Below are 26,863 nucleotides of genomic sequence, written 5' to 3'. Positions count from 1 at the left end.
CGACGGTCACAGTGTGCAGTCTAGGCTCAAAGAGCTGGAGGCTGCTTAGAGTATGAACAATATGTTCGAGTTAAGCTCGAGACAGGATGTGAAGCACTGAGGCCTTCAGGCCCCAATAGCAGTAGCAGGCCTGTAAACAGCAGACTGCTCCTGTCACAGCAACCATGCGGAGTCTGTGCATGTTGCTCTGGGGGGCAGTCTACCTATTGCCACACCAGGCCTAGGTTCAAACAGCCACCAGGGAAACGTGTACCGTGACTAATGCCGACAACACTGTGGCCCAAGAGCCCTGGGCTTCGCTACTGTACTGCTTATTATCCCCTCTATGCAACCTGGGTGGGAGGGGTGAGTGGGCCAAAGTGCCGTGCAGAAAGCAGTAAGATCACCAAGATGCAAAAAATGAACAATATAAGCAATGTGTTATTGTTACAGCTCATTTGAATTACGTACACAAAAACAAACTAGAGCTGGTAAATGATTTTAAAAAAAGGTAAACAATGAATATGCATGATGTGCAGATATAGCTGCGCTACATCTCCTCTCGGTTATGAATAACTTACGTCATGTGTTGTCACCTGAGTTCCCATGAGGCAATCTAAAGAAATGCTCCCCTCACCCCAGAGGAATTCTGCTGGCTGGTGGACAGGTAGCTTGTCATATTCCCAGTATTTTCATTAAAAAAAAAAAGAAAAGAGAAAAAAGGGGGGAAGGGAGGGTGTGCCTGGAAACTGACACAAGCCCAGCAGGAATGTTGAACCTCCTTGCCCTCCCTGCAAAAGCTTCTACATTAACCACTAAAGTCTAATTGCTTGGTCTCTGTCTTCCTGTGCAAGTCAACAGAGGGAGCCAATTCATTTCCGCCCAGGGAGCCAGCAGAGAGAATCTGTCACAGGTATTCATAATCGCCCACTAATGCAAATTTCTTCTCACAGCGTTCTGGCTCAGTGGACAAGATAAAAGCCTACAGAAATACAATGCCTTGTGTCTAAACTGAGTGCTTAAATGAGGGTATAAACCAAAACTGTCAGAAATATCTTCTCAATTCCTCCCTCATGGTATGTCAACCCATGTGTTCAGGATTTACATGCTTTTTTAACACTAATAAAAACGACGGAGAGAAACATCTGGGAGAGGCGCTCAGATTCCTTCACTCAGGTGCGCACACTGAGACTTGGCCGTCAGATATTCCGCAGTAATGAGAGGAGGCAGGGCTATTCCTTCCCCCTGTCTCCGCACATTCTACAGAGTTTCTGTGAAATGGAGACGGAGCTAATTCCCCACTTAAGTGGTTTATGTTTTATTAGCAAGCAGCTGAGTGATTAAAGGACATATTGGACAAAGTGCAGCCTTTCAAAAGTAAGTGTAAATTTGTAGGAAAATAATCTCGTTTTTAATTGCGTTCAGCTCCATTTCCGAGCCCAGCCGCATATTTTAATCGTCTTTTTGTCAGCATGACATTGCTAATATGTTGCACAAATACTTAAACGGTGATTTATTTCACCAAAAAGGACACAAAGCAGCAAATGAAAGCCAGAGTAGTAATAATTAATGATATACCTGGGCATTGCGGTTTACCCACAGCAAAATTGGATAACAAGCGACTTGTAATTGAACAAGTGTTGGTATGTATGTCTGGAAGGAGTGTCTCTAATGCAGGAAACCTCCCTTGACAAACACCATTTAGCTGAAAAATGTCTGTATGATTATGCACATGGTGCCTAGGGAGAAAAAAAAGAATGAATTAATAAAACTATTAGCACACGGTGGAGTAGATGATGGAGATGCACTCTCCTTAGCCACCTGTAAGCGCTTGGAGAAGGGGGCAACCCTGGGCAGAGCAATTCTGCCAGGAGGGTTAAGAACAGCCTGACAGATTTGTTTTATAGTGCCATTAATATGATTCCACTAAATGCATTCTGCGCCTTCTCATGCAGATCCCCTGGCCAGCAGAATCCAGCACCTAATAATAAAGCACTCAGCGATTAAAAGTGTGAATAAAATAACTTAAAGCTGAGTAAGCACGGGTAGCTTCCACCACCCACACTCTCCCTGGAGAGGGAGAAGGGACTGTAGCAAGAACAAAGGGACAAAGACACCTTCTATATAAGTTTCTATCACTGTAAATTGATTAACAGGGGGTGGCCCGATCTACCAACCTAAACCACTGACTGGCAGACACACCGCCAGACTACCAGGCTGCCAAATGCTCTGTTCATGCAGACAGACTATAAATATAGGCCTGATATCAGTATAAGATAAATAAAACTGTTGATAATCCAAATAAGTGTAATGTCACAGCACCAGGGCCTTCACAAAATCCTTATTGTTTCTGTTTAAAAAAATAAAAAATAAATAAAAGCTGCTTTTCCCCCCTCCCCTCAGTGTGGTACATTTCAAAAATACCCTTATTTTTAAACTATGCACCAAGCAAAAACACAAAAGATTTAATCTTGGCTCTATCTTCACTATTTCTCTTCAGTTGCACTCCACTTGGAAAGCTAAACAAAGCGAGAAGAGCGCCAGCCAGCATTATGAGGGTCAGTCATGGGGGCTGTGGACGGATGCCAGATTACGTGAACATACAGTGAAAGAGTTTAAGACGGACTATAGGCTGCAGGGTTTGTGTCTGAATGTGTGTGTGTGTGTGTGTGTGTGTGTGTGTGTGTGTGTGTGTGTGTGTGTGTGTGTGTGTGTGTGTGTGTGTGTGTGTGTGTGTGTGGCAGAGAGACACCAAAAAGGACATAATTGATATATGTGATTAATGGCAAAATATGAACGCTACAAATAGTAAAATCATAAAATTAAGTCATGAAAAAAAATCTTAGGAACTTTTACAAAACCTTGAATAATTTTTATTGTGACTAAAATTTTCCTCTTATGGGTGAAATCAAGGGCAGTAAAATGAATCTGAAAGACCTCAATTACAATACAAAAAACCCCAAACAAACAAAAATAAAAATAATGAATCAAAGGCATAAGTAGCAACTCGGCTCATGCGAGTCCTGTTTTTTTGTTTTCAGCTGAGCTGAAACAGAGTCTGGATGAGAGGGCTTATGTGGGGGACAGGCGCGGCAGGCTTTAAAGTAGCTGTAAATGCAGAGCAATGAGACATGTAATTTGTGTTGAGCTCGGGCCACTGTGGGGACAGGCTTTCAGGGGGTGTCGGAGGCAGAGGAAGCACAGATAAGATTTCTCTTCAGGGCAGGTAGAGTGTGTGGGCAGCCATAGTGCTCTGAGCTAACGCTGAATAAATATTTCACATACCCTCAGCTCAAGTCTTATCGACTGAGGGGAGGGAAAGAGAGAGACAGTGAGCGTAAAAGGGGCTACCTTTGAAACAGGGAGCGATACGGTGGGGAAAAAAATCATGTTCCTCTTAAGCAGAGTGAAATCATTTGTGGGAGTTGCAAAGTGTGACACAATTAGGAACAAAATTTTTAAATAAGTATATACTAACATTATTTTACATACCTAAAGAAACAAAACTGACTGTTTTTTTTTTTATATTATTTAAAATTAATATTCATTTTTCTTCAGGATAGGGTATAAATAGTACAAAGGTACCAATTTTAATTATAAATGTCCAAGTAAATAAAAACAATTACATTTCTTAGGAAAGCTCAAAACCTAAATATAGTGTTATACAGCGCAACTGACATCAAATCTGTGTGCAGTACTTTTTCAAAGTCAGACCCAAATGATTAGCATTGAATGATAAGCCTGTAAGTCTGCCTGCGCGGTACAATGCAATAGTGATAGCTCTTCATCAAAGCACTTATGAAGAGCAGCTGTGCAATGCGAGGCATTAGCATTTGCACACGGGGACATTTCTGGCCGTTGTCTCCCTGCCTGTCTGACACATGCCAGGGCCAGAGTAGCGCCAGTACAGGCTGGAGCGGGGCAGTCAGCGGGGGCCCCGTGGTGCCTGTCAGTAGTGGCTACGCTGACCCCGCACTCCGGCACTGGCCACTAGTGTTTAATCCGTGTCGGGAGCGTTAACACTGAGCGACCTCCCGGGTGACAGATCTGCCATGCAACCCTTCTCCCCTGAGGAGGTGTGTGTGTGTGTGTGTGTGTGTGTGTGTGTGTGTGTGGTGGGGGGGGGGTTGGGTGGCAGTGGCACCGACTCTTTCTCCCTGTCAGCTCAGCTCACGTCGGGGCCAAGACCAGCCCCGAAACAGCCACACACAGGGGTGGACAGGTCGCTACCTCAGCTGCACAGGGAGAGGTGTCCTCTGTGAGTGGGAAGGTGGTGATGATACGGCGCAGACAATGGGGTCAAATGCAGAGCATACTTCAACTAGGCTGAAAACATGCATAATATAAAACAACAAAGCGCAACAGATGCACTGACAAAATCTTGCCTTCTCATAATACCGTAACTACTTAGTAAAACTTTCAAGTGAATTCATGCTGTTTTCTAACTGTAATGATCGGCAGTGGTTTCAGTTAATTCACGAGCGCCGGCAACTTTGAATGTCCTAAAACATAAAACATTCGCAGCCCTAATGACGTGAACGTTAGCACAGAAAGCTTATTAATCCCACTAATAACGTGACATGTTCCAAGGTTACACACTGAATTCAGCCGGCCTCAAGAGCTGTTAGCAGAAAACTGCTATTTGAGGGCAGATAAATAATAATAGCGTGTTAAATCAGGAGGCACTGCTGAGCAGTTTGCAAGTAGTCACAGACTATCATTTAATAATTAATAGATCTCGGGCTAAAACACCATGAACACACACCGCCATCGCTACCATCATTTTTTTTCTCCCTTCTAGACACATTCCCACTGCACAGCCTGTGAGAACTCCCACAGCCACAGAGATGGAGAGTGTAACCCTCATGAGACTGAAAAAAACCACTCCTTTAAGGCCTCCAACTTTTTCAAACAGAGAGAAAACAGATGTAAAGCAGAAACAAGGAGACGATTCACAGGCGCACACGGACCTCTTGCTTTTCTCGCAAAAAGCCCAGGCACGCCGCAATGCAGTAAACCACAAAAGAGCACATCCAAGACTCACAGAGCATCTCATATTCAGGGACGGTGTTAACAAGAACAATTATGACAACTCTGATTGTGGCCTTCATCTTGGCCAGGATGGTGTTCTGGTTAATGGCTCTGACTGCTGTTGCTCTACACAGGTGGTCTCCTGAGACCTCTGGAGCCAGATCTGACCCCGTCCTGCCCTCATCTGGGACGACGATGATTCTATCAGCCCACAAAAAAAAAAAAAAAAAAAAAAAAAAAAAAGAGCGCCCGCTGCAGCTGCCAAGTGTGTTTACAGCTGCACCGCATCAAACATTCATCAAATGCCATCTTTACAGTGTGTGATGTGAGGCAATCAGCATTTCACAGGCCGTCAAATGATGTCTAAAGCAGTTGTTACCTGGCAATGTCGAAAAGAAAATGGTTCAAATACTCACGAAAGGTTTACAGGTTTCTTTCTAGTTAGTCCTGACAGATGAGGTACCTCATATGTTAAAATATTAATTCTACTTAAATACTTAAAACGGTCTAATGACAGCAAAGCTCAAAATAAGCTTTCAAGTGTAAATGATCCCCCTCCTTTTTTTACCTTTCAACCATTTCATCTAAATCAAAATTGTTCTCAACTTTAAACTCCAGATTAATTTGGCTTGTTAATACGCGCTCATTTCTTTCTTTCTTTTTCATCTTTTTCTTCTTCTTTTTTTCCTGGAAGAAACTTGTGTCTTTTGGTTTAATGCACAGAATGGAAGATTTCACTCCAAGTTGTTCCCACGAATGGCTCCTGTTGGGAAAAAGTTAGTGATCTGATCTCTCCAGCGCCTCCGCTGATGTTTCTAGCAGTGCTGTAGCTCCATCTACAGGTGGTATCCTTGCGTGCAGCAAAGAACTCTGGGTGACCCCTCTGCAGTCGCTGCTGATGTATAGCACATTCATCTCGCTCAGTCTTAGTGAAAAGCACATCTAAAGGCAGTTATTTTATGAAGATTTTAGCTGTCAAATTTCCCTCTCTCTCAGAGAAAGGAACATGCTGTTGTCAAACTCTTTAAAAGCCCAGATCCTCAGCTCATTACTGTAGCATAAACAAGAAGAAGGGAGGAAAAAAAATCCAAATTTCATGTTTGTATTTCCACTTACTGATGAAAATGTTTATGAGGATTTGCCAAAACTTTGTTTAAATGCACGACAAAGATTTTTCTCCCCTTTTTCTTGTTTTTCTTTTTCCTTTCTTAAATTGCATTACCTAATTAGAGAGACTATTTTAAAACTGCAACCCACTGGTGGAAAACTGAAGGTAACTTCAAAAAGTATGGACTCTGCTGATGAGTTTGCACAGTCAAAACAAGCGACCGCCCCGCGTTCACAAACTGTAACAACACTGCAAGTCTTTCCATTCCTTACGGAGTCTCCTCTCCCACAAAAACACTCGTTAGTCGCCCAGCCAAATAAGTCAATGTGCAGCTTTCTGATTGCTACCCACGGGGGAAATCAAATTGAGATATATATATATATATATATATATATATATATATATATATATATACACACAACTTGCTTATTCAGTCTTTGGAACCAGTTCACTGATCTCTGCAAAATTTGAGTACCTTGCACACCCTAAACCAACAAACTCTTCATAATCCAGTTATAAAATCTACATAAACAGGGTAGCAGCGTAGACTACGTGCTGTGTAGAGGTCAGAAAATTGGCCTGTGGGACTGAGTGATATAATAGCTAAGTATTCCTGGTAAAGCACTACGTGAGCATCCCGCAGTCCCAGTAAAAACCACAGCTGTGGTAATGCATTACAGGATGTATATAGTGTAAAAGGGTAGGACTGGTCTGCCTGCATGATAAATAATGTATTGTAATGTATATTATAGCTAGACCCACCGCTGCAGTGTTTCCAACTGCTATACCCTGAGAAGCCCTGCGCTGCCTGCCACTGTGGAAAAGAGCAGACACTAGTGGTATAATTATGCACATCTGAGAGGCAAGCAGAGGCCATCTGTCAATGTCTGAATCAGTTACCTTATTACCACTGCCTAAAGATATAAAGATAGGAGTGGGAGCTGCTTTCATTAAAGCACATGGTGGCATGCTGCTTTAGACAGCTCCAAACAGTAACTTAATTGGAAACGATGACTTGGAGGAGGAGAAGTGACTGTACGGTGAGCGCCCTTGGAGTGGGCAGGGGCACGAGACGAGGATGGTGGCATGGCACCAGGCTTGTAATGACAGTCAGTCAGGACCTTGCGGTTGGCCTCGTTGACAGTGAGGCGGTAGCAGAAGGAGTTTTTTTTCCTGTTGCAGTATTTACAGTATTGTGATTTGCATGTTTCATTGTGCCTGTTGAAACTATAATAAATCACTGAAAAGGGGGGGAAAAAAAGAGCTTTTCACTCGCTGTACTCTCAGTCTGCTGATTAGTGGGTGATGAATAACAATGGCAGTTTCGCTCTCTTTGGGCAACTCTCGCCGTCGACCTTCGACACTTAGACTATTTGAAGCGCACCTCTTCACGGGCACAGGCGTACTCTGACTGGTGTGTTACTGTCTGCTTTTTGCACGCTGGTATCAGTGTCTGAAAACGTGCCAGTTGTTTCAAATAAAAGGATAAGAATTGCAAGAATTATCATTTTCACCGACAGCGAACAGATTATACACAGCTGACGACGGGGTGGGGGGGCTACACTGCCGTAACAATGACAGTCACCATGAGAAAAGTGAGCGCGAGCCTCTTTCCTCAATTTTAAAATCTGCTGAACTCTTAAACAGCAGGTGGAGTAGAAGTGGAAATGAAAGATTAGAGTGTACCACCTCGCACTCCCATTGCCTGCGGAGGATCTAATTATAGGTGGAAGAAGATGGCCCCATCCCGCTGACCTGTCACCTGTCAGCCTGCCTATCCTCCTGCTCTCCTGCCCGTATCCATGCCTGCCCGTCTGCCTCCAAGTCTCTCGCTATCTCGCCCGCACTCTCGCTGAACTGTCTTCCTCTTTCTGTGCTCCAACTTTCTTTCCCAGATAGTAGCCTGCCTCCCACTCTCCTTATACAATTGGCTGCATTGTTCTCTGCCTTCCTGTCTGTGTGTCCGCTGTCTGCCTGTCTATGTGCCCTGCTGTTCTAAAGGCTGTGATACACTGAGCCTGGCCATTGCCTGCGGGGATTTGCACCTCAGGATCAGTGAGAAGGGCTTATAGAATACACCAGGTATGAATTGCATGTCATCCTGAGACAGAGCAGACAGAAGAAAGGCGGTGAAAGGAGAGTTCTTCACACACCCTGTCTGTGACCGCTTCCTCACCCTGACACAGCGCTGGCAGGGCTTTCATGGTAAGTGTGCACTCTTAATCATGACATTACATGTGCTGTACTGCAGGGGATTCACTGGGTGCTTTAAGATTATTTAAGCTTAGGACCTAAGATCACATACCCTCATTAAAAACAGCTAAACAGAGACATTTAAACAAGGTTCAAATCTCAGAGGCAGACTGTCACTACTCTACCCAAGGAAGCTGAGACTGTGATCCTCCTTACACCATCCCCTGGGTTAGGAGGCTTTGCTAAGAAGTCAGATGTACAAACGCCCAAACCCCACACCTTCAAATACACTCTAATGTCATCAGAAGTGAAGGAAAGCCAAGTGGGGTTTGATTTAAAGGATAAATCACATCCATCACATTGCACATGGGATAAAAACAGAAGGCAGCCATTGTTTTTCATGGGAAAAAGTCCAGCAGGGAGAGAAAATGGCTAAACCAAAGAATCTCTTCAACATCTAATTCACATAAAATGAAAGAGTTAAAACTGGGCTGCAGTGAAATGGGACAAAACTTGTTCGCCCCTAGGCTTAAAGAGAGTTCATTAACATGAGGCAATGACTTACCAGAAAGGCTATTAGACTCCGTTGCGTGCTCTCCCACTGAAAACAGCTTTTAATGTACTGTAACGTGGACAGAACTGCTGTGCTGATTTTGCGGACCCGATATATACTCTGGGCAAGAACCTAATGGGAAATAATTGGAAGAAAACACCAGTTAGTATCATTTTGATACTGGACAAAATGTTTATGACTTTGCAATGAGCTTGGATCGGCTTTACAATCCCTTATTTGCCACGTTGAAGCCAAACCCAATAAAACTAATTAGGTTGAGTAGAACAATCTGAACTACGACCTATGTGTAGATTTTTAGTGGCCACTTTTTTAGGACATTGTGAGGGGGAGACTTTATTGTAAGCTTTTAGTTTCTTTTGCAAAATCTTGCAAAAACCAATCGAAATCACCTTTTTGTTGAACTTGATGGTTTCCTCTGTTAATTTTGCCTCCTTGGGCTGGAAGGATTTGACACTAGCTCCCACCTGAGGCAAACAAAGAAAACAAACGAATGCTTCCGTTCGTTAAGACTTTTCACAACATATAATACAGGCTATTATCAACATTAACAATTTTTGACCAAGTTGATTTGATCTTTACTTTGTTGTAGATAACCTCCAGCACCAGAGTGATGCTTCCTTTAGACGCACTTCCCAGTTTTTCTTTCTTCAGTAACAGAGTTATCTCCTGGCCATTCTTAACCTTTGGGAAATTCAAAATACATACGTACATATAAAAGTGATTTGCTACTTTTTTTAAACAGATATTTATAAACTCAGCAGACTTACAGTAAGTAAAGGAATGGCCACCGTCCCCAAAAAGTTTGGGGCTTTGTCTCCATTTTCATCAAAGACTGTCAACTCGACCACATCGGTGATGTCCTTAATCGGGCTGCGAATGAGTAATTCAAATGTGATCAATATTAAATTATATATCCCAAAAATTTGCTACAGATTTGCTTTTTCCCTACTTGTATTACTTACAATGTAAAGGATTTTTTCCACTCTGGATTTACATTCTTATAGACTGTGTGAGTTTGAAGTTTAGAGTTCCCCAGCTCTATAACGCACAGGGCGTTACTTTTTCCTGCAAAACAGCAACAATGTGATGTATCCACAATTTCATTGCACATGTTCAATCGCAATAAAGGGCTATTCTATTCTTATCTAAGAAATGAATCTGAAAATTAAAAAAAGATGATCTGGAGTAGCTGAATACCATTAATGTCTGTAGCAGGGAGATCATTTGCCCTGATTACGCCAACCTGAAGGATGCCAATATCTCTCATGCAGTTGTGCGAGTTTTTTAAGCTCTGGAAAGATGAAATTGAAAAATGTTAAACAAAGAAGGCATAATTATTCAGTGTGATACTGCTATACATATATTACATCATATATTCATCTTAAGCAATCCCATCTACATCCCAAACTTGAACTCATTACTGAACCGGTTGGTGTTATGTGCATGACTACTATTGTCCTGTTTTTCTTTTTAAAATTATACAGGTACAAAAGGAAAAACGTACAAATTTCTCCACCACTTCGTCTTTCTCATCAGGTTTTGACAAGGTAGCATTTTCGATGTCAGAGATGGAGACCCCCCAGACGGATCTCAGGGTGATCAGAAACACCACTCTGCCTTTTCCTGGGTTCAGCATATAGGAGTAGAGTTGCTTCTCATTAACCGTAAGTGTCGACACGTCAACCTCAAGCCTGGCGCACAAAAAAGGAGATTCGCTCAATTGAAACAATTTGTAAGGAGTGTGAGTTCCTCGGGTGAGCGAGTGTGTGGGCAAATGTAACTTTACGAACCAGGGAATACTCACATCCCCCATGATTCTTCACTCTTCCTCCCTCTCTTTGAGCACATCTCCACCTGTAGAGGTTCCTGGTTATCTTCAAACTGATTGAAGTCAAACTGCTCTCTCCACTGGGGATTTGGCTGAATGCAAAGGTTCTAAGGGCAGAAAAGATGCGGCTTCAGCACATACAGTAACACAGAAACACACACACATACACGAGCGCGCACAAACACTTTGACGCAATGTCAGGTTTAATGCATTATCAGACTGAGCAGCTCCTGCATGACGGCTGGATTAAGTCTTCACTCAGTCCTACCAGAAAGAGGCAGGAGAGGAGAAAGAGAGGTATGTTGCGCGTATGTGTATCTATTTGTGTGTGCTTGTATGTGTACACCTCAGTAGCCACTGTGGGATTGTAAACACTGACAGCTTCCAATTAGAATCAGCTTTGTTCAACAAACAAACAAGCAGAGAGGAAAGCAGAGAGGTTTACAAAGAAATGACACGACAACATGAGACAAGTGCACCATGGAATCATCAGGGGGGAGGCCAACAAGTACAGGTAGATGAACAGGGCATGCTGGGTATGCAAATGAAGGCAATGAAGCCCGGCACTCGAAGCACAGTTAGAAGTGAGTGGCAGCCTTGCCCAGTCTAATGAGCTGCCTCTGCCATGGCCCAGTGAGCCAAGGTGGAGGTGAGTCAGTGGCAGGCGCCTGCTGGGAGAGAAAAGCGGGGAAGTAAGAGAGTGGGCCTAGGAAGAAAGTTAAAGTCTAAAGAGCAGACATTAAAAAGACAGAGGAGCACGAGTAAAGGGAGTGTAGGAGAATTGCAAAAAGAGAGCGACTTTTAATGAGACCAGTCCAACCTTGCTCTTGTACTTCTGATCACCGAGGCGAAAGCGGACGTAAATGTCACCCTGGCCACACTGCGGCATGTCCTGTCCCTCCACCAAGGTGATACAGAGCACCCCGGTCCACATCTGGTTCCTCAGCTGATTCTTCTGTGTTTCAGCCGAGCGCTGAGCCGGCGTGGCCTGGTTCTGCTGCGGGGCAAAGATGCACACAGATAGTTAGATCTTTTTCTCTTTTCTTTTTTTTTCCTCAACGCAACATGCGCGCAAGCTTTGTGAGATCGCTTCCCTTTTACCTGCTCCCGCTTCAGCCTGGCATCTCATCATGTTCACAGAGTGCACAAAAGTAGGACAAAGGTTTACATTATACAGTGCATCTCTGTTGGTGCACATTAGCACATCTCTACTGACAGGCGAGCCACACCATGGCGGCTCCTGGAACGAGAGGAAGAGAGGGACGTCAGCGAGCAGCCAGATGTCCCTGGCTGTGACAGTCCCACTCATCACTGGCTCCCAGACTGAGTGTGGGGAGGCAGGACACTTGGCATACTGCACCAGAGACAGCAGGCAGCAGTGAGTAATGATGCAAACCACACAGCTCTCTCTCTCTCTCATCAGCAAATTATGCATACATGCAGCATGTATAGCCAGCATCAGAGTTTTACTGCATGTTAGCAAATGTATCCACTTTGAATTCAGCCAGCAAAGTAACGAGTGTTTTTCTGCTCAGGTGAAGATATCAAACTGACCAGGGTACTGTGCTTTCAATAAGCCTTCAAGAGCAGCAAATAATCCACTTCTCCCGCCGTGTGTCACAGAGCAAGTGTGAGAGAGAACAAGAGACCTTGATACGTTTCCATGTTAGAGTTCCCGTGAGGCTGTGCGGTGATAGGCCAGGGCTGTAAAAACAAACAGCACAGAGGTTGTGTAGGGCTGACTGTAATTAAAGCGAAGGAGCGTAATCTGCTCTCGCTTCTTTGATTGCCCGGCTCCTTCGGCTGCCCCGGCGACGGCGCTTCAAACAGCCCCACTGCAACTCCCCTGCCACTCCGGCCCCTCCTCAATAGCTACGGGGTCGCAACCCACATTGCCACCCAATCCGGAGGGGATCAAAGCACATCTCGGGGACCTGAATTAACATGGAATACCACAGGCACAGCCCTATAAATATCAGGCCCTTCAAAAGAAGAGGAACAGAGGGAGTGGAGGAGCGATATAAAACAGGCCTCAGCCAAGTCATCCCAAGTGTTTATCTTGGACACATTTCTATCTCAGCGGCCAATAAAACAATTCCACTTAACTGTAAGTGGCCCCTAAAGAGAATCTATTCCTGGTCTTAAAAGGGCTGTGCGATTGCTTCCATATGGTGGGACAGCATGGGGACAAGCATGATGAGCTCAGACCCAGGTCCATTTGGCTGGTGTCTCAGCACTGTCCATCCACAGCTGTGATATTACATCCTAACATCTGGGTTATTGCCCGCTATGCCTGGGAATTATCAGCCTTGCCGATCTTAGTCATCCCACACTGGCAACATGCCTCCAACAGCCAAGCCCCCCCCGCTCCCCTTCCCTTCCGCTTCTCCCATACGCCCCCTCCTGTTTGAAACACTGTCACACAGCAGACTTTTACTCAGGCACTTGCAATTCCCTGTCTCTGTCGTGGTAACACAGAGGGAGAAAACGATGTTCTGACGGAGGGGGAGTAGAGCTGCAAGAGCCGGGTATTCAGCACTTCCAGGATAGGTGTTAAACGCAATAAGATATTGTACGTTTGTCAAAAAAAAAACCATGAAATGGCGGGGGGGGGGGGTAAAAATGGCATTGTTACATTGTTAAATTAGCACCGTGATTTAGGCAGGAGAACAGCGCGCAGAGTCCCGCCACACATTTCTGTCTCCCTTTGAGTATATTTAACCATCTGTAGTGGATAACCTACAATGTGTATGAAAATGGCATTCATTCCTTTGTCATCTAATTTCAAATTGAGACTGCCTACTGGACCATCAAGAGACTGAACAGTGGCAGATGTAGTGACAGCATAGGTGTGAAAATAAACCCAATCGCTGCAGTGTGAGTCCCAAACAGCAACCCTCCTATTTCACTCTGAATCTAATTACTGCTTCAATATATTGAAAACCACTTGAGAAGAGACGGAACTTTGTTTACCACAAAACCAAATACTGCTCTATAATGCTCATCAAAAGGCTCTTTCATGACAGCATATTCAGCGAATACTATTACTTTGATTTTGATCAGAATGTAATATTGTACCATACTTTCTTTACACAAAATGATTCCACTGACTGAATATAGTATGCATTGCTAAAAAGGTTAACTATAAAGCAGAAAGGAAATAGGCTGTGCTGATAACAAGGTTACACACAAAAGCCTGAGTCCTGAACATATGCCTCGTTCTTTGTTGCACCATTGTGTAGTGAGCTACTGCCCCCTAGTGAGTTAGATTAGCCTAACCATAAGCGCTAATGAGGAAATTAAAAAAATATCATGGCATTAAAAGCAAATGTGAAGATTTAAAAAACCCATACCTTATTTCTTTTGGGTCCAAATCTCTATAAAATTGAGAAGAATTGCAATGAATGAGTGCATAATAGCAGGTAAGAATATAGATTTTCATCACACAAACACTTGTAATGTCTGAAATATTCCTACCGGGCCTTTTTTGATGGTGGCGTCTCTGAACATCAGGCAGACATCAACAATAATGACTCCCATGTCATCTTCTTTGCTTTTTGGATCTTCGAGACGCAACTCCATTTCATTGGTTCTGTGAGGAGACAGGAAGGGTATGAAGATTAAAAATGAGAAGACCCCTTGTGCATAAACTAATCTCTAAAATGTAAAAGTATTACTCACTTTTGCAGTTCAAGATCTCTCAGGGAAATAAAGCTGGAACCCATGAAATCATCAGAGGTCCGATTTTTATTATAGACCTGCAACATTATTAGAGGTATGGCATGTATTAAATTAAACATCTCTTGGCCTTGCATTCAGACTGAAATTGTCCGGTCTGGCACAAGACCAGTGTCCCTTGCAAAATGCAATCATATATAAGCAGCGCCTACCCGAACTTCTATGTTATATTCTCTGTCTCGGAGAGGGTGGGAGAAGGACTCGTTCCAGCGAGGGTTCAGGTCTTTATAAACCACTTTGCTTTTATAGAACTGTTTTCCTTCAATTTTGAACTTCACATAAGGATCACTGGTACCTAAATGAAACACAATAAAGGGCAAATCAGCAAGAGAGTGTCGTGTGACACAAGTGGAGGAGCGATCTTATGTGTTAAATTATCAATCATCAAGCTGGTTCCATGACAGCATATAGAGGAAGTGGAAATACTAAATGGAAACTAAACGATGTTAGCAGCTTGTCGCTCTATTAGTGTACACTGTGCATGAAAACGCACATTCGTATACACTCCCTCCTCCCCCCCCACATGCTCGTCGTGTGAGAGAGTGAAATATGTATGGAGGAGGTGCACCCCACACATGGCAAAAACAGAAGAATGTAGCTGTTTAATTGTCACAGGGTAGAAACACTCGCCAGCATGAGGCTACCAGAAACCAAAATCTAGAAGCAACCAGTGTTAATCCTCCAAGCTTGTTAAGAAAGTCTGTCTGTGAGTGGGGTGGGGGTAAGGGACTTCTTTGTTTCTGCAATTGCATGCAGATTGGCCAAAAAAATGAAAGCCAGCCCCATGCCTTCATTTGTATAGGGGAATAAAGGGGTGCTTGAGAGAGCCTGCAGGGAGGCTTGAATCACATGACAAAGGCCCTGTGGGGATGGGCTGTCAGGCCTGTCAGCTCCCCACTCCAAATGAACATCTCGCAAAGGCAGGCAGGACCCACAGCAGCTCCACCCTGCCAGCCTGTGACAGGGAAACCTCCAGGCAGCTTGACAGGAGGAGAATGTGGCAGCTAGCAAGGAGAAAAGCTCTGGACTGAGAATGGTGACGATGGAAATTAATAGGGGGAAAAAAAGGGGAGAACAAAAACCAAGGAATGGGAGAGGGGAGGGGCTGGTTATGTGGGTCCTTTTAGAATATGTAATGACAATGTATGCCATTGGTGAGCTCTTGGCACTGTGTTGACTGTTGGGCAAACAGTGGAGAGATAGGGGGCGTGTGGGGATTGCATCATCACTGTGCCATCTTGTCAGGGGAAGTGAGGTCTCAACTAGCTTAGAAGTATGGCTGGGAGAGCCTTGTACCACAAAGCAGCACCATTTCAAGTACCACCACCATATATAGCTGTTAGGTGATGGGAGACACAGCAAGGTTTATAATTGGTTAGAAGGAAACTGATGAGATTAACATAGCTTTAAAATATTGACCTTCTACGAGGCCAATTTGAACACATTTGTTCTAACCTTAAAATAAAAGCCAGAATGTTGCTTTCATTTTGGATTCTTGATCAGCCTTCACAGTTTTCTCATATGTTGTAATTCAACCTATGACCACGTGAGGGTGTAGCTTTCCCAGAGTAAATGCCGACCTAGGCCTCAGGGGAAAGAAAATTTTTTTGCCTCTCACAGATCAATGCCAGATATGGGGGGAAACAGTCATTTAAGCACACAAAGATTTGAGACCACCTTTCAAAATATCTAACTGATTTTACACACGGTGACTCGTAACGTAACCAAAGCACGGCTCTGCCACTTTAGGAAGTAAACATCAAACTATCAAACCAAAAGACATCTCCAAAGTAATTACAGTGGTAGACAGCTTTGACTTTAGGAGGTAAGGGATGACTTTTCCACTTTAAAAATCTACAGGCAAACAGTCGTCACAATACCAGTAGTGTCTCATCGTATCGTCAGCCTCTTGTCATACTCGTTTGACTGCATACTTTTCTAATGTTTTGTTTTTTCTTTGTCCGTGCATAACTTCACATGAGATGTCTCACCTGCAAATAGGAGCTTTAACTGAACTGACCTGAACTGAAGGATATCTCACCTTACATTCCTGTCACAGTAACAATAAGACTGACAAGACCAATATGGACTTCACGTGCCTGTAAAACTTTATCAGATTGTCCCTAGGAGCCAACAAATAAAGAAATGCATTGTTTTACTGTATACAGGACATGTGATCTATCTATGATCTAACGTTTTGATAGATACGGATCCAACCAAGACTGTTTTAAAAAATTGCTGTTATAAGAACAGGATTTGATGTTAGTTTATTCAAATTTCTAAGATCTAGATGAGATCTTTTAATTTTACAGGTTGTTAAAGGTCGAGAGCTTATTTTATGGATCACCTGTAGGTTTTTGGCGTACCTGAGCGCTTGTCTCTGATGACCAGGTTTTTTCCTCGTTTCAGGTTGATTTTCAAGAGATACCTCTGGAATGGGGCAGGTACTCGATCCTCACACCCCCCTGTAACATCCTGCGGAGAATCACTGATATTTGTATGCATTTACCACACCAGATGATTAGCTTAATAAAATGAAGACAACTCAGTGGATACTCACTGAAGCATTTTCGTCAAAGAAGTCAGCTGATTCACTGGCAAGCTGTGTAAAAAAAATAGATTTTTAAAAATGTTGTGACACTTTATAAAATATAAAACTGCGCAATCATTTGAGTCGAGGACAGCCAAGCCATCTAGGTTTGTGTAGCATTCCAAGGGAATCATAATAGCGTTACTATTATTTATTTAGTCAGTTGTTTGCATTATTACAAAAAAGGTGTCTATTAATGTCTTGCTAATGACAACCTATTGCATTTGGGTGAAAAAGTCAGTAGATGCTTTGTAGACGTAGCATCTGAAGAGAAAGTGAATTCTGCTTGACCTCTTTTGTGCTTTTTCTTTTTTGGCTTGTTTGCACATTGTGTGACTAACTGGTAGCACAGGTTTTTATCTTTCTTTTTTGAGGTTTGTTTTCATTTTTTTTATTTTAATCTAAGAGACATCTAAACAAAAGCGGATGCTTCTCTCCACACAGGGACTTTAGCTTGAACACCAACCAGCTTTTGATGCTTCATCAGTTGAGTGATTTGCCTAAAAGCTCAAGAGATCAAATGTAATAAAACCAAAGGTCTGGGCTCAGGTTTAGAAAAGGTTTCATTCATGACTGCATACTAGAGGATACAGTAACTACAACATTTGGCTTCATTTGCAAAAGCGAGTGGAAAAACAAAGCCACACTATTTGAAAGCTAAATGAAAGCATGGAAAGGTTCAAGTAAATGTGTCCAGTGATCCTGGCAGTTTTTGTGCTGTTACTTCATGTTACATTTACCGCAACTATTTTCTTAAGCAACTTCTCGTGACAGTTGAGGTTCACTTTGATGAGATAACCTGTATATATATATATATATATATATATATATTGGAAGGATAGATACGGAAGGACAGGCCCCTGCACGGTATGTACCACCGGCAGATAGAGGAGGTGGCTGATATCCAGAAATCCTACCAGTGGCTGGACAAAGCTGGACTGAAAGACAGCACAGAGGCACTAATCATGGCAGCACAAGAACAAGCTCTGAGCACAAGATCCATAGAGGCTGGGGTCTATCACACCAGGCAAGACCCCAGGTGCAGGCTGTGTAAAGATGCCCCAGAGACAATCCAGCACATAACAGCAGGGTGCAAGATGCTAGCAGGCAAGGCATACATGGAACGCCATAACCAAGTGGCCGGCATAGTGTACAGGAACATCTGTGCCGAGTATAACCTGGAAGTCCCGAGGTCAAAATGGGAGATGCCCCCAAGGGTGGTGGAGAATGACCGAGCTAAGATCCTGTGGGACTTCCAGATACAGACGGACAAAATGGTGGTGGCTAACCAACCGGACATAGTGGTGGTAGACAAACAGAAGAAGACGGCCGTAGTGATCGATGTAGCGGTTCCGAATGACAGCAATATCAGGAAGAAGGAACACGAGAAGCTGGAGAAATACCAAGGGCTCAGAGAAGAGCTCGAGAGGATGTGGAGGGTGAAGGTAACGGTGGTCCCCGTGGTAATCGGAGCACTAGGTGCGGTGACTCCCAAGCTAGGCAAGTGGCTCCAGCAGATCCCGGGAACAACATCGGAGATCTCTGTCCAGAAGAGCGCAGTCCTGGGAACAGCTAAGATACTGCGCAGGACCCTCAAGCTCCCAGGCCTCTGGTAGAGGACCCGAGCTTGAAGGATAAACCGCCCGCATGGGCGTGCTGGGTGTTTTTTTTTTTTTTATATATATATCAATCAGTTGGAATTGATGTCAGTTGTCACAGTAAACGGAAATCACTAGGATCCACTGACTATACATGTGCCGAAATATATAATAATAAAAATAATACTGACCTCTTCCTCATCCTCCTCATCTGCCGGGGTTTCATCGAGGAGATTCTCATCTATGAACTCGTTTATCGGCAGGGGAGGAGAGGGTTCTCTGTCTTGTTCTTCCACATCTCTCACCCAAGGCATGTTGGCTTTCTCTTCACTGGGAGTGCCACATGCTGAGTTCAGAGAGTTGCCATCTCCACTTTCCAAAGGTCTGCCCATAGAGTCCAACATCAGCTTATCTATACGAGCATTTTGTCTTTTTGTTGGTGGAGTCCCTTTTTCAGATGATGTCTTTTTCGGCTCAACTGATGAGTTCTGTTTTTCTCTATAAGGGTTTATTTGCTCTCCCATTGATTGTGCTCTAAACAGCGCTGCAGCAGCAAGACTTTCTCTAGACCCCTTTTCTGAGACTTCTTCACTTCTCTCTGGAAGGTCTGGTCTTGGTATGGGATCTTGTCCACTGTTAGACATTTTCTTTCCTGTAGGAGCTGGTTCAAAAGGGAATTTTGATAAGGCCCCTTTGCCTTTTTTGTCTATTTTAGCATATAACTCATTTACAACTGGGTTCGTTTTGTTCTCTAAACCAAAATCATCCATTTCTTCATAAATGCCCAGGGTCCCCGGGGGTGTGCTTAATCTATTCAGAGCTGGATTTGAGTGATCAGGCTGAAGAAATCTGGTTCTGATTTCTGGGATTGGATCACTTAGTTTGTCTGCAAACTCTGAACTTGCAATAGAATCAGTATCACTCAGACCAGGAGAGATGCCAAAAGCAGCAGAAGACAGCGAAGCATCCTCGGTAGATGCTTCACCTGGCACCATTGTTAGGTCGGGTACAGAGATACTTCGTCGATTGGCCAGATTCCTACCCTGCTTGGCCAGTGGCTTCTTGGCGGGCTTCTTTAAGATGGGAAACTTGGGTTTCAGACGGAATCTCTCCGCTAAATTCTTTTTCTTGTTCTCCATCTTGAGGGCTACCCTTTAGATTAAAATAATCAACAACAGTGAGTTAATTTGCTGTGCATTTTTAGAGGTCTAATGCACATAATTTACATAGAAGCTTCATGGAGATCAGCTGATGTGAACATACTGGAGACAGTCAGTGAAAAAGATCGACTTGGGCAATGAGTTAAAAGGAAAAGGCTGAAACTTTAACCCCTGCAATGTTTCTGTTATGCTGTAAGAATATTTTGCTGACATGAAAAGTTGCAGTGTAACAATGCCCCCCATACCTAAGGCATGGGGGGTAGCTAACGCTTTAATCAGCATGAACATTTTGGAAATTATATGCCATGGGCTTCACAGGAACCAGATCCCAACTCTGCTGAACAGCTCTAGGACATTTTAGTGTCCAACATCCAACTCTACCACTATAATTAGAACAGCGAATTATATTTTGGGGGAAGGATTTTCATCTCACCAGTAGGTTTAAAAAAAAAAAAAAAAAAAAACTGGTAGAATTAGTGCCAAGACACACTGAAGGTAATGTGGCAGACTGTGCAGCCCAGCCCCTTACTCATCTTCCTAATGTGATTTATATTTCCTGTGTGACGTTTAAGCTTGAGTCAAATTTTATAAAGAAGAAATTGAATTTATATGGAGGTTTGTGACATATCAAGGAGGTAGGTAGTAGGTTGGCAGCATTATGGCTAAGATTTTATCAACATACACAAACCACATTGGGACGAATGTTTAGTGTGATTTAATGTGCCACTTTTCTGCCTTTCACCTTGATTCAACACAAAAAAAACATATTACAACAAAAACAATCTTACCAATAATGCTGACATAAAAAAATTAACAAATCTGTATTTTAAAAAAATAGCTGGATATACAGCAACCTGAATGACACTCAGTCTAATTTAGAAAAGGAAGACACTGGAACATACCTGTTCAGTTGAGCTTTGTTGTCAAACCTACAAACTGATTTAGTTCCCACCCAGAGCAGATGAAATCATTCCAACAGACAAGTTAGCTATCCCAACTATGGTCAACGAGCCGAAGTATTTAAGGCAACAGATCACGTAGGATCCCAGACAAGTGATTGGTGGAGGAGCAGCAGCAGGTGAAACTAGCCGTACCAGTCAAACAAGGCGAGTTTCAATGACTATGTGAATGCCTTTCAACTGTTCAGTCCTACCCAAGTTGTCTGTGATAGATGGAGCAACACAAAGTACAGTTTGACTCCACTTATGTGGGCTAAGAAAAAAAAATCTGACAAGAATTATGGAGTAAATTAAGACAACGTAGCGAGAGAGTAAACCAACACGGCAGCGTTGAAACTATGAAACAGTTGCTCACAGCACAGCAGCCTGTTATGCCAGCTTGCTCTGTGTTGATTTGTATATTTGACAGTTTATTTGCATTTGTGAGGCAATTTGTCTGTTTTACGACTTGCATTCTCTCATATGGGTTCCATTATAGCCCCAAGTATTTGAAAATATACTTAATACCTTAATCTAGCCTAATTATACAATACAACTGTCTTTCCTATGTGTCCAAAACAGTCCCAAAAATGCTGCTGATGGATTCTGCAACATGACAGGCATATGAAATGTCAGGGAGGATCTGGCACTCGGTAGCTGCCTCACCATACTCAACTCCATTACTTTCGTACACCCCCATATTTGTTTACAGTAGAACGTGGTTTAGCCTAAGCTAGTTAAAAAGGAGCATTTGTGTTTGCAAAGTATAAACTATAGCTTTCTGTCTACAGATAGAAGCTAATGCAACAGACACACTGGTTTTCCCCCTCTCTCTCTCTCTCTCTCTCTCTCTCTCTCTCTCTATCTTTGTCTGAGCCTAACAGTTGAGACTATATGACAACAGATGTGTTTGAGTCTGGACTGTCTTGTTCAATATTTGCTGATGTCTTTAGGAGATCAGGCCCACATGAAAGACCCTCTACTTGGCTTCCACTTGAAAGGCAGGGTTGGGCATCAGAACAGGGCAAACCCCTATGGCAGGTGGCCTGTCGCCCTCTTTCTCGCTCAACTCAAACAACCCAAAACCCTGCTTGGTTACTCTACCCATGCACAGTGGACATCTTCCAGCCTAAATCACAGCTGGTCTCAGGAAGGAGAGCCAAGAACATGCACTTGGGGACAAATCTACTGAGTTATGCACATGCAAGCCTACAAACTGAATACAGTCATTAAAGAGTGAGCCTGTGGACTGAGTGGCCTAAAACATCCGTGATGTATGTTTGATAAATGTAGTTTTAACTTTTTCTTCGTATTTAAGAGTATCAATATTATATTGATATAAAGTAAAGTAAAATTACAGTAGATGTATTGGCAATAATTGACCTAGCTGCTAGTGGTAGGCTAACAATCTGATTCTTAGCTGGATTACAATTGGCCCAGAGTTACTTCGATTACGAGATATGCTCAAAATGTGCACAACACCATTAACCTCCTGAGACCTGAATTCTTCCATGGCATGCATTTTTCATTTCTCTGTGATATTTGGGCTGATTGGGACCTGATGAATGTAAAAACAAAGATTTACCAGATTTTTTTTTTAACCTGATTTTTGTTTCTAAGACAAATGAGAACCACATATGAGGATATTTGTTTAAAATTTCTCAAAAAGAGCCCGCACGGCAATCTTGCTCAGCTAGATACCAGGGAGGCCACAACTTATAGAGCCGTTTTTCACTAAAGCAGCAGAGCAGCCAGACACAATGATGATCACTGGCTGGCTTGAAAAATGAGGAACTCCATCATCTAAAAATAATTATATAACTGTGGCTATTTTCAAAAGCTGTTGTCCCAAAGACAGTGAATATGTGGCAGAAAGTACAGATGTTTTAAACATGAGATTGCAGAGTCGAGTTAATGAATGAAATGAGGCCTGTTTGGCTGCAAATAAAGTGGTTGCACCTTTGCATTATTACAACTGACAGTTGATGGAGGAAAAAGGGCAAGAAGATTTGGCCATATTCCTGCGCAAGATTTCCTGAACACGGTGTGCCAAATTTCAAGAATGCGCCCAAAAAATGTAAATCTTACCTGATCCTGGGCATTCCCCTTTTAAGTTCAGCTTCTTGGGCATTTGCAGACAATGTTATGCTCACCTATCGGATTGCTCCCTGAACACCGAGCGCTTGCACTGTGTGCACATTGCTCTTCCGCTTTAACAGTAACGTCTTTTTCTGACTGACTAAATTTTGCGTGAAGGATCACCTGGATGGATCGTGGATGATCCCTGGGTCTCCAGCTATGATCTAGCAGTTTTCAGTTGATTTCAATTTATCCATCCATTTTCTCAAACGCTTATCTAATTCCAGGGAGCGGTGGGCAGGCCGCCAGTCTATCACACGAATATCCACGCTTACATCACAACACCAGTTCCCAAAAAGTCGCCAGAAGAAGCTTTTAAGCGCTGTTAAGTCAGAATAAAACAGAACTTTGCTCAGACCTTATTATGTCCTAGCTGAAGGTGCAAAATAATATTTATTTCAGGTTCACCTGTGTTGTTCATTAGTAAAATCCTCATCATAAAACTGAAATTGTCAGTTAATTTTTATTTTTATTGCTAAGTTACTGGTCTTCTTATAATGAGGATATACATGCATGCTCTTCATTTTTAAATTAAAAAACGCATTACAAAAAACACGAAAACAATGTTGAGATTCACAAACTCATTCGTTTTTACTTCACATTGGAATAAACTACATTTTTGTTTGTTTATTTATTTATTTTTTAATGAATGTCTTTGACTAATTAAATATGATAGCACCTTAACCAAGTTTCAAACATGGAGAAAAATGGAGTCCAGGAATAAAGTGCCAAAAACTGTAGTTCCTCTAGGTGCCACTTGTGGCTCTTTCCACAAGGGATTTAACCTGGTACAAAAAAGGAAAAGAGATGGAGTCTAGTTTATCCCTTCATAACAACTCTGAATGAGTACATTTTGCATAAATGAGTTAAGGGTGTGGCCATATTGAATGGCAGGTGGCCTTCTAGTCTCATTAGGCCTCACCTCCGCTATGAAGTGAGTGTTTTAATGCATGTTGTTCTAATCTTGCGCAGCATTTTTAAAGGACTAGCTGAGTAATGTTTTGAGTTGCCGTGTGGTGCAGACAATCCTTTGCTTCAGATTTGATGATTGTGTCTCTGTTGAACCCACACAGTTTATTAATGAAACTTGTTAACCAGTCTAGATAGCTTAGCTGATAAATGACCCCTCCAACACTAACACTAAGGATTAGTCCAAAAGGTGTTGATGCTGTCCAATGTTTATGGTGTCTGTGACCACTGTTTGACCATGTATTCAACAATTAATTTAACAAGTATGCATTTTTCAGACTCATTCCCCTGATAACTGACAACCTGATTCAGTTTTCCATTCTACCTTAATGATTTTATGGAAATGAATATTTAAATGTGTGACATATAACAGTATAATGCCTCAGATTTTCTACAGTGGTTAGATTGTAGAGTCTATGACCCACACCCCAAATGCACACACATCCCACCTTCCCCACTCAAACTTTAACTACACCCATGTTTACATGCGCTTAAGGAAGTGCAGGATTTTGTTGTTTCCCTCTCAGGTAATCTCAGCATCTGATTAGAGATTACACTGTAATAACAGTTCTGTACATAAATGGATGATGAGACCCTGCCTACACAAGATGTGAAAAAGCAGAGTTTTCTAGAGAAAGTCGACTTTAATTCAGAGAGAAAATTTTGGCCAGCACATTTAAAATAAACCAGCGGACAAAAGTCGGTTCTATACTTCGAGCAGTAATTGCTCAGCCTAACATCTATGATTCTGAACTATACTCTGATGGATATTTGATGCACTGAACTGTTCCCACTGCTTCAAGATTCAAGATCCTTTTATTTGTCACGTACATAGTTATACAAATATAACACGCAGTGAAATGTGACCCAACCTTTCCCAACCATCAGACTCCAGCTGCCTGTTTAAGAAATCAAGGAATCACACGGAGAATGTGTGCAAAAACCTCAAGATTCAAAGTGTAAAATAAAATCATAATCTGTCTTTCGCTGATACAGGTTGTAACAATTACCTGCATGTTTTTTTTTTCTTACCTTAATAATGGTACCTTAGTCAATACCTGGGCAATAAAATGCTAATGTTAGAACTGTGCAGCTGGACAGTGTTAACAAACTAATATGTAACACTGAGTGGACAGTTTGATAGTTTGCCATGGGGAAATGACCTTTCAGGATTTTTTACTTGTTTGACAATGCCTCTCTGTAAGTAATCCTTTACACACACACACACACACACACACACACACACACACACACACACACACACACACACACACACACACACACACACACAAACTGCATTCAAAGTGATGAAAGTAAAAGTAAAGAAATAGTTCTTACCAGGGTTTGAGCTTAAGATTTAAACATTGTCAGTGGCCAAATGGGTTAAAACTGTAACTATTTAATCTGTTGTAGGAGAGGTAATTATTTTCAAGCCTGTGCTGACCTGTGGCTCAGGAGGTAGAGCAGGTCATCCGCTAATCGAGGGGATTAGAAGATGACCTTCCAATTTGAGATTGGAGATACTGAGGCCTGTGTTGCTCCTGATGTGTTCATCCAAACTAATGTGTGCGAATGTTAGCTAGAAATCACTTAGATGTTAAAAAAAAAAGTGTAGAAAATGAATGAGTGAATGGGGCATGTTGTTTAAGGTGCTCAAGTAGTAAAGTGCAATAGAAGAATCGGTTTGTTTACAATTTGGTAAGTAACTAGCAAGTGCAGGTGGCAGATGAAAATATAGTAAAAATATACAGAGTTGTCCTCTAAATGGACCCACCCACTAATAAACACTTTGACTTGCCATGACTAGAAAGGAATAGGTGTATTAAAGATGTCTGCATTCCATTTATGGGAGGCCCTGCTATTACGTATGTTGCTGCAGGGTCACGGTTTACTAGGACATTGATTGGAACTGAGTCATGAGTCATTAATGTCATCAGCTCCACCTGTGATTTTCCTGCTGTCAGGAATGAAAGTCTATTGCAAAAACACTGTGTAGTCCTGTGAAAAACAAAACTCTTACTGCTTCCATGGGATTTAAGAGGGTAGGTTTCAGCTGCTAAGTGAGAACCAACAACCTTTACAAAAGCAGAGGGTTTGGTTTTCTGTCTGAAGCATCCAGGTATGTTAACACAGTAACATGGTCTTCTCCGGAATGGTCTTCCCAGCAAATCCTCTCCAAAGTAAGACCATACAATGTTCAGAGAAATTAAAAAAACCAAAACAAAACTGAGAACTATGCCTCAGACTCTACAGGCCTCAGTCCATGGCAGAAATTAGAAAAAGACTGAACAAATACGCGTTGGTTTGGAAGCATAGCTTAGCATAGCATCCAAACATAACACAAAACTTTGTACACGATTTCCTTTGAACAGATAAGACCAAAGTAGAGCAGTTTTGCCATGATGCACAGAGCCATGGAATCCAAACACAGCATATCAGCATAAACCTTGCATCATGGTGGTGGAGGTGTGATGATTATCTTTTAGCTATGGGACCTGGGCACCTTGTAGTCATTGAGTTGACCATGAACTCCTCTGATAAAGTTTAACTACAACTGAAACTATAGAGCGACGATTACATACACACCAGCAAATCTATAACAGAATAACTAAAAAGAAGAAGAAGAAGAATCAAGGTGTTGCAATAGTCCAGTCAAAGTCTAAACCTCAATTTGATTGAAATGTTTAAGAGACGTGTGCATAAATGAATGACTGCAAACCTTAATCAACTGAAACTGAAATGTTGTAATGAAAAGTGGGAAAAATTCCTCCACAACAATGTGAGAGACTGATAAAGTCACAAAGGAAGCAATTACTTCGACTTTTTGTTGCAAAAGCTGTTGAATCATGGGGTGTGTTTAGTATTCTACTGAAATTCTGTAGAACTTTCCTTTTTTCAAAAAGCCTCAAAAGGTAAGGAACAACACTAAAAATATCGAACTTTCCAAATAATGTCTCAATATATAAAAATATGACAACTTTAACTTTGACTTTTGGTGTGATCAGTGATTCAGTCCCC

At 42.4% G+C, this 26,863-nt stretch overlaps 1 protein-coding gene across 1 annotated transcript in view; it reads right to left on the bottom strand.

The window, feature by feature from the left end:
* The window catches only part of mctp2a (multiple C2 domains, transmembrane 2a), a 33,612-nt gene extending 12,776 nt beyond the window's left edge, over window positions 1–20,836 (bottom strand). The window contains exons 1-17 of the mRNA XM_085412153.1: window positions 20,702–20,836; window positions 18,831–19,791; window positions 17,012–17,053; window positions 16,818–16,926; window positions 14,604–14,746; window positions 14,395–14,471; window positions 14,191–14,305; window positions 14,067–14,090; window positions 11,534–11,710; window positions 10,690–10,820; window positions 10,390–10,576; window positions 10,083–10,176; window positions 9,848–9,950; window positions 9,653–9,755; window positions 9,465–9,566; window positions 9,275–9,349; window positions 8,877–8,996 (exon numbers count right to left, since the gene is read on the bottom strand). Of these exons, the coding sequence (XP_085268279.1) occupies window positions 8,877–8,996; window positions 9,275–9,349; window positions 9,465–9,566; window positions 9,653–9,755; window positions 9,848–9,950; window positions 10,083–10,176; window positions 10,390–10,576; window positions 10,690–10,820; window positions 11,534–11,710; window positions 14,067–14,090; window positions 14,191–14,305; window positions 14,395–14,471; window positions 14,604–14,746; window positions 16,818–16,926; window positions 17,012–17,053; window positions 18,831–19,778 (2,550 nt within the window). The 5' untranslated portion in view covers window positions 19,779–19,791; window positions 20,702–20,836. The remainder of the gene's footprint in view (window positions 1–8,876; window positions 8,997–9,274; window positions 9,350–9,464; window positions 9,567–9,652; window positions 9,756–9,847; window positions 9,951–10,082; window positions 10,177–10,389; window positions 10,577–10,689; window positions 10,821–11,533; window positions 11,711–14,066; window positions 14,091–14,190; window positions 14,306–14,394; window positions 14,472–14,603; window positions 14,747–16,817; window positions 16,927–17,011; window positions 17,054–18,830; window positions 19,792–20,701) is intronic.
* Window positions 20,837–26,863: the final 6,027 nt, after the last annotated feature.

This window comes from Rhamphochromis longiceps, linkage group LG7 (genome assembly GCF_057381845.1).
Source record: "Rhamphochromis longiceps isolate RC_006_pf linkage group LG7, R_longiceps_female_GT1.1, whole genome shotgun sequence".
Taxonomy (NCBI): domain Eukaryota; kingdom Metazoa; phylum Chordata; class Actinopteri; order Cichliformes; family Cichlidae; genus Rhamphochromis; species Rhamphochromis longiceps.
Note: the sequence above shows the minus strand (reverse complement) of the source record. Positions and strands in the feature narration are given on the sequence as shown.